Source organism: Trypanosoma brucei, chromosome 7, assembly GCF_000210295.1.
Source record: "Trypanosoma brucei gambiense DAL972 chromosome 7, complete sequence".
NCBI classification, from domain to species: domain Eukaryota; phylum Euglenozoa; class Kinetoplastea; order Trypanosomatida; family Trypanosomatidae; genus Trypanosoma; species Trypanosoma brucei.
In genome coordinates this window covers 1,202,295-1,215,554 of record NC_026740.1, presented here as the reverse complement: position 1 = coordinate 1,215,554, position 13,260 = coordinate 1,202,295, and the positions used below count along the sequence as shown (strand labels likewise).

The 13,260-nt window shown below is 45.6% G+C and overlaps 7 protein-coding genes across 7 annotated transcripts; all 7 read left to right on the top strand.

Moving 5' to 3' along the window:
- Window positions 1-433: 433 nt before the first annotated feature.
- TbgDal_VII4880 (hypothetical protein, conserved) lies at window positions 434-1,267 on the top strand (the record flags this gene model as incomplete). The annotated part of the gene is made up of 1 exon (XM_011776551.1): window positions 434-1,267. One exon carries the CDS (start codon window positions 434-436, stop codon window positions 1,265-1,267), a length of 834 nt encoding a protein of 277 aa, XP_011774853.1.
- A 754-nt stretch (window positions 1,268-2,021) lies between these two features.
- TbgDal_VII4870 (hypothetical protein, conserved) lies at window positions 2,022-3,563 on the top strand (the record flags this gene model as incomplete). The annotated part of the gene is made up of 1 exon (XM_011776550.1): window positions 2,022-3,563. One exon carries the CDS (start codon window positions 2,022-2,024, stop codon window positions 3,561-3,563), a length of 1,542 nt encoding a protein of 513 aa, XP_011774852.1.
- A 369-nt stretch (window positions 3,564-3,932) lies between these two features.
- Window positions 3,933-5,537, top strand: TbgDal_VII4860 (hypothetical protein, conserved; the record flags this gene model as incomplete). The annotated part of the gene is made up of 1 exon (XM_011776549.1): window positions 3,933-5,537. The coding sequence occupies one exon, from the start codon at window positions 3,933-3,935 to the stop codon at window positions 5,535-5,537; it is 1,605 nt and encodes a 534-aa protein (XP_011774851.1).
- A 532-nt stretch (window positions 5,538-6,069) lies between these two features.
- Window positions 6,070-6,963, top strand: TbgDal_VII4850 (hypothetical protein, conserved; the record flags this gene model as incomplete). The annotated part of the gene is made up of 1 exon (XM_011776548.1): window positions 6,070-6,963. The coding sequence occupies one exon, from the start codon at window positions 6,070-6,072 to the stop codon at window positions 6,961-6,963; it is 894 nt and encodes a 297-aa protein (XP_011774850.1).
- A 1,697-nt stretch (window positions 6,964-8,660) lies between these two features.
- Window positions 8,661-9,295, top strand: TbgDal_VII4845 (hypothetical protein, conserved; the record flags this gene model as incomplete). Its single annotated transcript, XM_011776547.1, is given in 2 exon segments — window positions 8,661-8,960; window positions 8,960-9,295. Coding segments are annotated over 2 exon segments (636 nt in total).
- A 978-nt stretch (window positions 9,296-10,273) lies between these two features.
- On the top strand, window positions 10,274-10,942 carry TbgDal_VII4840 (hypothetical protein, conserved; the record flags this gene model as incomplete). The annotated part of the gene is made up of 1 exon (XM_011776546.1): window positions 10,274-10,942. One exon carries the CDS (start codon window positions 10,274-10,276, stop codon window positions 10,940-10,942), a length of 669 nt encoding a protein of 222 aa, XP_011774848.1.
- A 1,036-nt stretch (window positions 10,943-11,978) lies between these two features.
- On the top strand, window positions 11,979-12,770 carry TbgDal_VII4830 (hypothetical protein, conserved; the record flags this gene model as incomplete). The annotated part of the gene is made up of 1 exon (XM_011776545.1): window positions 11,979-12,770. One exon carries the CDS (start codon window positions 11,979-11,981, stop codon window positions 12,768-12,770), a length of 792 nt encoding a protein of 263 aa, XP_011774847.1.
- Window positions 12,771-13,260: the final 490 nt, after the last annotated feature.

Sequence of the window (13,260 nt, the reverse complement as noted above, 5' to 3'; positions counted from 1 at the left end):
GTGGGAAACGTTCGCATTTGCACATTTCAAATGCGTCATTGGGTGCCTTGCCTCGTGAGGGTGTGGAACGAGTGAATGAAGCAGGAAAAGACATTAAAAAGGGGCAAGAAGGGTGTGCTTTAACAGCAGATGATGCGGCGTTTTGAGGAGGTATTTTGCGTAGTGAATGTGCTGTTCCAGTTGGCAGTCTGCATTTTTTTTATTTGCTGTGGCCTTCGCCTACACTCCGTCCACCGTTATTTTTGTTTTGTGTGTGGGATATACAAACTCAGAGATTTTGAGGCACTCGGATGCTCCCGTACACTGTCTTCGCCTTGAGCGAATCCACGTTGTATTGTCGTTTTGCTTGTACCCTTGTCTCGTTTTTATCCTTCTGTTTCGTTAGCAGGAACGTGCAAAGGAGGAACAGTGGAGTTGCATTCACTGCGGTCACATGCTGCAACGCATTCCACCATATCGTGACCCTCTCGTGCAGCTGTTGGCGGATGCACTCATTCGGGGGTTAGAGATCTACCGCAAAAGCGCAACTTCCGATGTCCTTGTCGAGTTTGAGTGCCGCTTAGGCACGTACTCAGCTTCTCGTCACAACTTCACTCATCCCTTCGCCACCAATACGCAAACACCTGCGGTACTGGACACAGCAGCGTCGGCAGCACCCTTCCACTTTTTTAGTGGAGTTTCACAGGCAACGTTTCACGCACTCCATGAGAAAGTGAAGAAAACAGCCCCCGCCGCGTGTGTGCCCTCACGCTCTACCGCAACCCTTTTTGTACATACGGCAGGAACACAGAGACTTGAATACGCGATGAATGCCTCATGCAGTGAAGGTCAGCTGCTCTCGGGGAGCGAAAAGGAGCGCCTTTTCGTCCACGATGTGCGTTGTCCCGCGTGGGCCGCCGATTTTCGTGTGTGTGTATCGCGTGAAACGCGCATTCCTGTCAAGACGTGGGACCTGTCGACGTGGCAGCTCTTTACACCAAAAGTGTCGCGCCTCCGACAGCGCAAGTCCGTGCGAGTAGGGGCATTGCTCACTGTAGATTTGGCAGTGGTGCGTTCGTTCACTGATCACTCCCGCATCGCACGACCATTAGGACAACAATTGCAATTACCACTCATCAGCGCGCCGTACTTATCACACGATGTAGAGTTGGAAGTAAATCTGGAGGCGCTGCACAGGGAGGTACGGCGCACACGGTTGGTGGAGAGTACGGTATGGCATACAGCGCAAGATGTTTTGAAACTCATACAGTTCCTGACGGTGAAGTGAGAACATTACGCTCGCGTGGGCGTATGTGAGATATTCCGTTGATTTTGGTAATATCCACCGAGGAAGCAGTGTGGCGTCCCTCCTCTCGGCGTTGTGCGTTACGAAATGCCGAAGTGGCGTGCGGGCAACATACATGCAGTGATTGCTCCTGCTTCGTCGTTGAGACACGAACTAGCACTATCATACGGTGTGTCCACTTTTCTTTTTTGCCGAGCAGCACGGGGTGCATCCGTGTTTGTGTATGAAGGATTTGTGCAGTTCGTTTCAGTGGGGTGCGCACGATAGATCATGAAATTGGCCAACAGGGGAAGGGGGATAATTCACTTTTCCACTATTCTGTTCAGTTGCGTATAAAAAACACACATCTATATGTACTTGTATTGTGCTTTGCATGTCCTCATGAGTGTCCATACTTTTTGTGTATCAACAACCAGCGCCTGTTTCATCTTTCGCTCTTTCAACTTGACTACATCCGGCGCATTGAAGGATCATAGTGACTTAACGCTCGTTTTCGTGTCGTATTTTTTTTTTTTCGCCAATTGGACACGGGCAGCGCAGACTAAGCTTCCGCACTGATACGCAAAGGAAGCATACTAAGGATCGCCAACCCAGGTATTGAGTGGGTAAGGCTAAACAAAGCTACTGATATTACCTGTACCAATTACTTGTGCATCACATCTTCAACTGTATTTCTTTCACATAATTACGTACGCGAGCTCTCGTGTAAGCTTCTATTGCATTCACTTATAGCCGAATGCTCTGGAAGTTATTCACAAGTAGCATGTTAGCCGGTGCAGTGTCGGCATACCGCAGCACTTCGTCCTCGTCGCTCGCCATTTCACCACCCACATTGGACGTTGTTATGGACCCAAGCAAAGATGTTACCCCCGTAAGATGCGTTGTTGTTGGCGGCGGGTACACCGGGTCGAAGTTGGCATACATGCTTGACAGTATGTTTAACGTCACATTTATCGATGAAAAAAATTACTTTGAACTTACAAATGATATTATCCCTATCATAGCGAACCCTTGGAGTGAGTTAAATGAAGAGGCGTGCCGGCGCCTGCTCGTTCTCCACCGTTATTACTTGAAGCAGGCGAACGTCTTGACGGGTACAGTACATGGCGTGGATGAAAACACAGTTACACTACGAGATGGCCGCACTGTCCCCTATGATCTGTTGTTCATCACTGTGGGAGAACGCAAGCCATACCCCTTTGCAACGAAGCAGCGAACAGTGAGCGGACGCGTACAGGAGCTGAAGAACTTTAATGAATTCATTGGCACATGTAAAAAAGTTGCCGTTCTTGGCGGCGGGCCCGTTGGGGTGTCACTGGCAGTCGATCTCGCTCGCAACAGGAAGGACTTGAAAGTCCACCTGTACCACTCCAAACCTGAGCTCCTCCCTGCGCTTCCAACGACAAGCCAAAGGTATGCGTTGGAAACCGTGGAGAAGTGTGATAACATTACTGTTAACCTCTGTTCGCGCGTCACTGATGTTACTGGTTATGATGCGTTGGGAAGGCGCGTGAACGAAACGAGCACATCAATGTTGTCAAGCCTGCTGAAGCCACTAACGGGGTGGTTGACTTGGGGAACATCACCGGATGAACCGTCGACATTTACTGTGCGGTACGAAAAGATGCACTTCGCACCACGACCACGGCAATCGATCGTCAATCAGGCCTACTTTGGGACTCGGCAGCCGCAGCTGACGAGCAATACCGTGGAATCAATAGGTGAGGAAGAAGGTTATGATTACGTTTTTTCGACTATTGGCGATGTTCCGCGTCCCATCGTTTCCGGAAAAGGTTGTACCAACATCCTCTCGGAGCATGAAATGCCGGATGGACACTACCGCGTAAGTACTCTAATGCAACTCTATTGTCGACCAAATATATGGGCTGTTGGTCGTTGTAACAACATACCGCGAGTCCGAGGTTACGGTCTAAGTGATGTGGAAGCGAGAACGGTGTTCCGAGCTCTCAATTCTGTGGCGCATAACCCAACGGAGCGATTTATGCACTCACGTGATGGCTTAGACTTGCGCCGTTTGAACATTCCTCGCATGCTTGTTCGCTTAGGCAGTGATGACGCGGTGGGGTCCACCCCATGGTCTGGTGCTATGGTGGGTCTTGCGGCTGTTCATGAATTCATGCAAGATAGGAACTTCCTTGTAAAGGAGTTTCAAAAACCTATTTTTTACAAGCGGCAGGATGCGGCGAAGGTAAAGCAGCGTATTTCAAACTGGGCTGCGCATGAAATAACCGATATTGTTGACTTTTCTCACTGTTAAGGGTGACAACGAGAAAATAGCAAATACGAAAGCCACTCTGTCAGTTCGGTTGTCTGCAATGTAGAGGCACTGCGCCAAAGTCAGCCGAAGAAAATTCTACGGGGGAAAGCGGGGACGACACAACGAAACGTAAGCCTTTAATACTGCAATGGGGGGGAACCTTCTGTGGAGCATTTGCCGCATCAACGGTAGCATTCCTTTCTCACACGCTTCCAACCTTCAGGTACGCTTGAAGGGCACCCTCAACCACACACATACACAAACCTCTATTACCTTCACGTATTTTCTTTTTGTTGTGTCTATTTGGGTATTTCCCATGAACGCGCTTGCATACTCACATGTGCAACAGAGCAGGTACTGATACATAGTATGCCGCAGATCTTTAGTGATGAATCTGTAGAATTCCTGGAACGTTTTCAATACATAACACGCCGCAAAGAGGGTGCTGTACCAACCGACAGTTTTTCACTTTTGGACATTTGTCTGCACACAAATAGTGTTTTCGTTCAGCTTCTTATCACAAGGTTGCTGCCAGTGACCAGGGAAACAGAAGCGCGTAGTGTGGTGAATGAAGAATTAAATACTTCCGCCAACGCCACTATCAGTGGTATGGGAGGAGTACAAAGCGTTGAGGATGGCAGGGGAAGAAACCCTACAAACGGCATTGTTCACGGCACAACCACTTTGGTTGCAGACGATTTGGATGTTTTTAACACAAGGCTTTCTGAGGATGTCTTGGCCCCAGTACTTTTCTCCTTTCTAGACTTTTACGTCGACCGCCGCCTGGAGAGGAGAGCTATCCGGCAGGGACTGTGTGCTTACTTCGAATCAACACCATACCTCAGGGAGGCGGAACCTAGTGATGCGGGTCTTTCCATGTACTCTACTGTAGCATTCCTTTTCCTCAGTTTGACCAGAGCCTTGCTTCAGTGTGAATTTGCGAAGGACACTTTTGCAGAAACCATGGGGTACAAAAGGAATTGCTCCTTACCCACTTTGCCGTGGCTGAAATCTCGTTCGGAGTATACCATTGGAGAGCCCACGTGGTACTGGCACGGGACTCAACGCTTGCAAACGATACAAAAGATAGTGGCGCAGGCGGAAATTAACGAAGACGTAGATGAAACCGTTCAGGAGTCGGGCGAGACTAGGGGAAGAACAAGCAGCGACGGTTATGCAATAAATATCGTGTATGACGACTTCCAAACTATGGAGACACGTAAACGCAAACGTGATGCATCCAACATCCCCAGTGGTCACTCGAGAGTACACTACAAAAGTGTGGGTATTTCTACCTTGCAGCGTTCGTTTTCGACCTTACCTTACGAGTTACAAGAGTACGTTTTAAACTATCTGCACCCTGCTGACTTACCCGTTGCTAGAACTGTATGCAAAGCTTGGCAAGCACTCATTAGCCACTCCGCAAGAATGCAATTTTATATACTTGCTGGTCGTGCTGTGGCACGAATTTTTTTTGCATACATGAAAGAGAAGTGGGGAAGGGCTTGGGTACGCGTGGATAAGCTGACAACCGCACATAGACTCTTTCATCAGGAGAGGCAACTGAAGGGATATCTATCCCATCTTAGCCATGTGTTGGGTAGGGGGGCGATTGCTTCGGTAATGAGAAGCCTTCTTCTGAAAACTGATAAGTATCGTATTGAGTGGGATATGTTAAGAGGAATATGGAGCGCTATCGAAATGGAAGTGAAGCAATTTCCTTTTGTGGCGCACCCTGCTGTCAGCCTGATGCAATGCATGCAGAGAGATGCAGGGAATCTGGTTCCTCTGTTTGCACTGATATACGAGGGTATGGAACGGGAGGTCATCATCTTACAACTTGCGCGGAATTGTGTCCTGTACGACTTTATTGTCCTTGAAGGGAGTGAACTGATTTTGGGGATCATCATCACCCAGATGATGTACTTCATCAAGGGGGAAAGAAAAATAAAGCACAATCGCAGAGATGTGTGAGAAATCCGCACGTGTGTGTGTGTGTGTGTTTGCAGAAACATGTACCCTGCGGTTCTCCAGTAGGTGGTTTGCATACTCACACTATTCCTTCATGTTGTTGTGGCGGCAGTTACTAACGCCAGTACTCGTAAGGACGTATGCTTTCGCGCATTAAGAAACAACCACTTCGTTGGTGCTTTCTGTTTTTTTTTTCGAGAATCATCCACCTCTTCCCTTCTATCCTCAATGTTGCTCATTGTTGCTGCTGGCTTTTGTGGATCTTCCTTACATGGTTCAAACATCTACAGATAATTTTTTTTTCCATCCCTCAGGAGCTTCCGAGTCTCCGCGCGTTAAGTTGTATTTTTATTTTTTCCCACAATATCATGCTATCGCGTGTTTTCTGTCTTCACTTCCCCCCATACCGATGCCAATCCTCTTCTCGTATATTTACCTTTGGTTTTCTTTTTTTTTTGCATATGCGTACCACCAGCAAGCACTACATAAAGCGTATACACTTTTTAACCACATACGGACACGACTAGTTCAAGTCATGGCGACGGACGAACGATTCGACACGATGCTTTTGGCTATCGCCCAGCAGCACGATGGCATTGACTCCATCCTCAACACCTTCTTCTCTTTTCTTGGACGGAAAACGGACTTCTTCACGCAACCAGCCATGGCTCGCACAGCAGTACAACGCGCACTTGACCGCCATTTAGCGCAGGCGGAAGAGAAACAAAGGCAAAAACGGAAGGAGGCACCCGTCTCGCGCGTGGAAGAGGTGGAGGATGAAGAGGAGGTGAAGGCGAAGGCCGCGGCGCAGGCGGCTGCTGAAGCCGCAAAGCGCAAAGCGGATTTGGAGCGAAAAAAGGAAGAATTAGCAAATGCGAAAGAAGATGAAGATGGAGCAAAGCCGAAAGGACTTCCCCCGACCGTCGGGAACGGGTTCGATTACGAGCACTATATGTTCTCGCAAACACTTAAGGAGGTCGAAGTGAGAGTGCCGTTACTGGTGGCACGCGCAAAGGGGAAGGATGTGGATGTGGTTCTTCAGCAGCGCCGTTTACGGGTGGGGATGAAGGGGAACCCTCCTATTGTCGATGGCGAGCTTTTTGCCAGTGTGAAAACTGAGGAGTCCATGTGGACTATTGAAGATGGTCACACGGTGGTGGTTACGCTGACAAAGCAAAATCAAATGGAGTGGTGGAAGACTGTTATGGTGGGTGATGCTGAAATCGACCTGCAGAAGGTGATGCCGGAGAACTCCAAGTTAGACGACCTTGACGGCGATACAAGACAAACGGTTGAAAAAATGATGTACGACCAGAGGCAAAAGGCCATGGGACTGCCCACTTCAGAGGAGCAGAAAAAGAGAGAAATGCTGGCGAAGTTTATGGCGGCGCATCCCGAAATGGACTTCTCACAAGCCAAAATATGCTGATCACCAGGAGAGAGCTGAATCCAGCGTTGCAGTTCTCCACGGCGTGAAACTGCGTTGTGACTGAATGGATGTCGGTCTTCGTTCATGGCACAGCATCGTGCCGACTACTATCAATATTATTATTATTATTTATGACTATTAATTGTTAAGGCTTTTGAAAGCGTTATTTGATATGAGAGTCATGCCCCAATCGGCAGGGGGGCCCTGGTGACAGTGCGAAGAGGTGGATGGATGAGCATCAGGAAAGACGTGCAACTGTGGTTCCTAACTTTAAAGGGAGTACGCAAATGCCACTTGTCCCTTCTTTCCCTTTCCATTCGTACGCTTTTGACAAAATGCCTCCCTTTCGAGCCAAACTCTCATGAGATATACGTTTGCATTTCTTCATCCGCAAGATTTACTGTTTCCCCCTTTCGCGTCGCTTCACTTCTAACATCCAATGGGTCGCCTTCACTTTTTCTCCTTCATAAGAGCTATCTCTAGGGGAACTATGGACAAGAACTAGGCTGCTGAAGGTATTCCTTCACTTGTCGCAGCTATTTGGTCAAATAATCTGGCCCCACGAATGCTGCTGCTTAACTACGGCCTTCACACAATACGTAAGGACTCAACTGAAGAACTCACTGAGCACGTCACTTGGGCATACTAAACCAACCCGTGGGGACATCCGCGCCAACGGCTCTGAGTTCTTAGTCGGCCCATCTCAAACTTTGGTGCCAACCGTTTGCTACTGAATGTTTTTGTTCTGCCAAAGGAGCAAAAACAAGCCTTGGCACCGCGTTAGATACGGTACTTCCAAATGAAATGGAGCGTGGGGCGACTAAGTAGTGAAGTATAACTTCAAAATCGAAATGGCCTAGTCATGAAGTTGCCACACGATAGTGAACCGACATTGAGTAGCTTCGGTGCGTTGTGGAAGCACCATTGCGCCCTGAAGATACAAAAGGGTAGAAACCACAAGTTGACCCGCTCGTTCCGTCGTGCCGCATGACGGGCATTTTATATTTTACAGAGTGCCGCCGCGTGAATATTTCATCCAACGGGTTTATGGGCACGCATCATACGTATTTCCGTGCATGTTTGTATTTAAAAGGATAAACTTGGCGTCGACAATGCGGAGAGGGGGTTATCATTTTTCGTCTTAACGCTTCGTTGGAATTCAGTGATGCATTTTGGTTCTGCAAAGTTGTTTATATATATATATATATATTCAAATCCCCTTCTCCTATCGTACTGAACAGCAGTGCTGAAGGAACAATGATAACAAGTTAGTATGCAGCACCAATAAAGAGGAGCAAATCCTTCCTCCAGTAATTAACCGCTTACTAGGGCTTGTTTTGGGTCTATTAACAACAGTAACGACAACTGGAGATGGTTCGTCTGGGTGGTTAATCGACACTACCTTCTAGTTTGCAATAATCACACCATGGAATGGTGGTAGACTTCTTATGCGTGTACCCTTTTTGTTTCCATCATCAAGTTGCGTTATTGGTCATTGTTATCTCACTCATTTCTTGACTTAATACACGCGCACACCCGTACAAACTCAAGAGCACAAATCGTTGCATCATTGTTTCTCTTCACTCTTCCCATAATTTTTCAATGTTTGCACAGACCCCATAGCAAGTAAGTGGAGAAAAAGGTAACACACAGTGAGTAAGAAAAGCAGCAACAACGAGAAACAAAAGTTTGGCGTAATGGTGATGAAGGCTTTCCCCCTTTCCCTGTTAGCGGCAACCACTGTGTTATTACTGCTGCTTCCTGTTCCCGCACACTCTGACTGCCTCAATGGTACGATGTTGTACTTGCAACCAACGGAGTTCGGCAAATCGAAGCACATAATCACCTTTAAAGGCACGAAATGGGACGAAATTGTCATAAGTGATGAAGCGAAGTTGAGGGAGTCACTTTTGCTCGACATTTACTTGCAAACGCAACGGGAGTACGCCGTCAACACCACCGTTACCATCAACAATATGAAAGTGAGAGAGGGGAAATGGAAGTTGAAGTGACCGTTACACAAGTTGCATTGGCTGATGACCCCACGCCTGAGTTGCAGCATGTGTGGAATCCCAGTGAGGCCAACTCTATGATAATGCAGGGAAAATTTGAACACACAAAAAGCACGTACAAACCCCATGGGGATGTTGAACTCATTACCGTCAGACTTCCTTTGGTTCCCCCGGGTCCGCCATTATGTGGCACGAGCTGTCAAATTCTTAGAGGTGTGGTGGCTGTGTCTCTCGCTGCTATGACCATAATAGTTAGTGTGACGGCGTACATTTGGATTTATTCGCATTTCCGGCGTCCGAAACATGAAGAAAGGGATTAAAATGACCGAAAACGGCGGACTAGCCCCATCAGGTTCGATGCCCCCAATACTAGCTGTGGCTATAGGTACGTGCCATTGTTATACATATTTTATTTTATTGCTTCTTCATTCTTTTTCCACGCTAATAATAGCAAATGCTTTCTGATTGTAGAAGTCTCATGATATCGAGTGAGTTGTATTTTTTCTTTTGATTTGTCATTACACTGTATTCACTCTTCTGTGTTATGCGCATCCCGTTCCTTCGTATTTTCGACTGTCATCACTTCGTGCTTCATATACACTATTGAATTTATCTATTTATCTCTGTTTCAACAACTCTTTGTGCTTCACCGGTTGATATTTGTCTTAAACAGATGATACTAAAACAAAAAATGGCAATGTAAGTTCTCTTGTGTTTTATTTCTTGTTGCGCGCAACATTTAATTCACGAGTGCGTAAAAATACATATATTCTTGTATATTCGTGTGACGGAAGGAGGGGGAGTTATTTTTACGTATGTTTACTTTTTCCTCCTTTTTGGGGGGTTTCCATTCGATCGAAGAAATTCCCACATTCCTTTGCTTTTTTTCTCTGAATCTCACCAAATTACCGAGGGTAGGCATTGGGTTATTGCCCATCAACAGGAAATTAACATTTGTGATGACAAGTAGGCAAAGCGACTGTCGTCTTCATTGCTTTTTTCCGTTATTGTTATTGAGCTTGTGTTGTTGCTCTCCCGCATCGTTCACTAATTTTTCTTTGTACAAATACTCTTTCTGACTCCTGTTTATTGGTCATTGTTATCTCACTCATTTCTTGACTTAATACACGCGCACACCCGTACAAACTCAAGAGCACAAATCGTTGCATCATTGTTTCTCTTCACTCTTCCCATAATTTTTCAATGTTTGCACAGACCCCATAGCAAGTAAGTGGAGAAAAAGGTAACACACAGTGAGTAAGAAAAGCAGCAACAACGAGAAACAAAAGTTTGGCGTAATGGTGATGAAGGCTTTCCCCCTTTCCCTGTTAGCGGCAACCACTGTGTCATTACTGCTGCTTCCCGTTCCTGGTAGGTGTGCTGACGACATCCAGCAGTCCTCAACATCAAAACATACCGTGAAATTTGATGGCGACAATTGGGCGGCAACTGTCCAGCAGAAAGAGGAACAACTGAGGGAAACACTTGTGAGCGACATCGATCGTTACGTGCAACGGAATGGAAGTTTTCTGACGGAGGTTTTAATTGCCTCATTCGACCCCACACACAACTTTGTCGAAATACTCATAGTTGTTGTACAAACCGTCAGGACACAAGTTTCAAATCCTGAGAGGCAACACATTTGGCCGCCTGCGGAGGTGAATTCACTTATTACGCAGACGGATTATAGTAAAACACTAAGTTTGTACGAAGGTGTGAAGAGACCGGAACTCATCTCCGTGAAGGTGCATGATGGAAAACTGCATTTTGGTGAGTGCGATGACACATGCAGGCGACTATTAAAGCTGGCGATGGTAGTTATTATTTTAATGGGGGTTTCTTTACTTATTTTGATCATTTACCTAATCGTCAACTGTTGCCGTGGGGAACCGAAAGAAAAAGATGAGAGCAATGCCAATCATCCTTACAATCAAGACCATTATAGGACTGAGGAAACAAACAAATAAAGGCATATGTAGTGAAAAAAGTTTTATACGTCACTGCTTCAATCCGATTACTTTTGTTGTTAGTTTATTTGTTCACTTAGTTGTGCTGTAGTCTTGTTTTTGTGCTTCTTCCACCACTCAACGTAGGACATGAGCGGTACATAACCAACAAATAAAATTAAAGGAAAGGCTGTCACCCGCAGAAACAAAAACAAAATAATAATGAAAAAAACATCCATCTGTGAATATTCCTCCACCGAGGTTTCTTTTTTTTTTTTCCTTCAGGTTATTTAATCAAAACAATCATCGCCACCGCGTCGTTGTTGTCTATTATTATTATTATTTTATATGACATGAACGTAAGTTATCGTAATTATGTGCATTCTTCCACGAGCAGGCCGCGGGAGGTGCCAAAAGAAGTGGGACAAGGAAAGAAGAAAAAAAAATACACCTCTGCGATCCCTGAGAGTAAAGTACGGCGAATATTGAGAGCCGTTGCGTCGAGTTTCTTTTAGTTTTCAGTGCTTTATTTCTTCCTCCTTGTTAAAAACTATCTTTATTTCGTTCCCTCATACATGTATATATATATATATATATATATATATATATATGTATGTGTGTGTGTGTGTGCCCTTCTGCTGTTTTATATTATTTATTTGTATCTTTGATCTCTCGTTATATGTGACTCCCCCGCCTTGCGGTTCGAGTACCGGGGGAAGAAAAGAAAATAAAAGATATTAACGGTCACTTATTTTATTGTCTCGTTATTAAGAGAAAACAGGAAGGATAAATCGGCACACACAATTCCTTCCCTCACCACAAATGAACGGTGACGACAACAGCAATACAAGAGAGACTGTTTGGACAATGAAGTTGATCCATTCGGTTAATTATAATTTTTGTTGTGGATTCTGTCCAACATGATTCCCTTCACTTCCCCCTTTTCTTTCTTTCTTTAACTGTACTCGAATTATTGGTAAGTTTTGGCTTAGAGCAAAGAAGTAAAACACGGGTAGCTTACAAAAAGAAAGGAAAAGAGAAAGCCCTTTTCAGCATAATGACAATGAAGGTTTCATTTTCTCTTACAACAGCAGCAATGCTGTTGCTGATCCCCGTGCCCACTCTCTCGAAAAATTGCTTTGCAACACCGAGGGGCAATAATTCCACTGACGAAGAACAGTTGGGCACATCGAAACATGTAATCACTTTTAGTGGTGATAAGTGGGGTGGTGTTAGCGTGCAGAGCGAAAAGAAACTAAAGACGGCTCTTCTTCTTGATATTTACGCTCAAATATTACGGAGACACGCTTTCGACACCACAGCTGACATCAACGACGTAAATACTCGAGGTAAACACATGAGTGTTACAGTGACCATTACGCAAGTTTTGATAAATGGTACCCCGAGCGAGAAGATGCAGCACACATGGAATCCCAGCGAGATATCGTCGTTACTAATGCAAGGAACGTATAAACACACAAACAACTTTTACAATGAGTACGGTGGTAACAGCGAAACCGGTAGCAACGGTGCCGTGCGCCTCCTGAGCGTCAAGAACCCGACCATAAGTGAAAAACTTCATAGGTGCGGGGAGGGCTGCGCGGCTCTGCGAACCTTCTCGGGCGTCATTTTGTTTTTTATGGCTCTCGTTTCTGCAATTTGCGTATTCTTAATTTTTAAATGGAGAAGGGATGCAGAAAAAGAGGAAGATGAAGAAGAAGAAGAGGAAGACATTCCTACTCCAAATAAACATGCAGTCAATGTCCTAAACGTCGACGATGCCAGGATGGAAACAGAAAGTAACGAAGGCATATCTGATAGCAATAGTGCTGAAAACAATCCGAAGTAATGCGCGGTTAGTTGTGGACAACATTCCACTGCGTCTCTTTGATATACTTTTTTTTGCTTTTGCTTTTCGCTGCATATACCAGCACCCCACTCCACGTGTGGTGAGGAGCTTGGGGTGGCATTCTTTGTTTGAACGCCTCCCATCCCCTTTTATGTTATTTTATGTGTTTTTTCCCCTCTTGCTCGTTTATTCCCACCCACCTTGTTGCTTTGACTGCCCTATGTACGACTGATAAATATGCATTGGACAACACATGGCTACTATTCAGTGTCTAAATACATCTTGCACACGCGGTCTTCCTGTTACTGCATGCACGGAAACTACTTTGAGCCCCCCCCTTCCTTTCCCTCCCTACTTTTTCATCTTTCATATTATACCACATACATTTTGTGTATTACTCATTTTACCATTAGCACCACCTTGCAAAGTTGATAGCGTAATATGGGAATGTGTGTATTATATACTTCCCAATTGAATCCATATTCGGGAA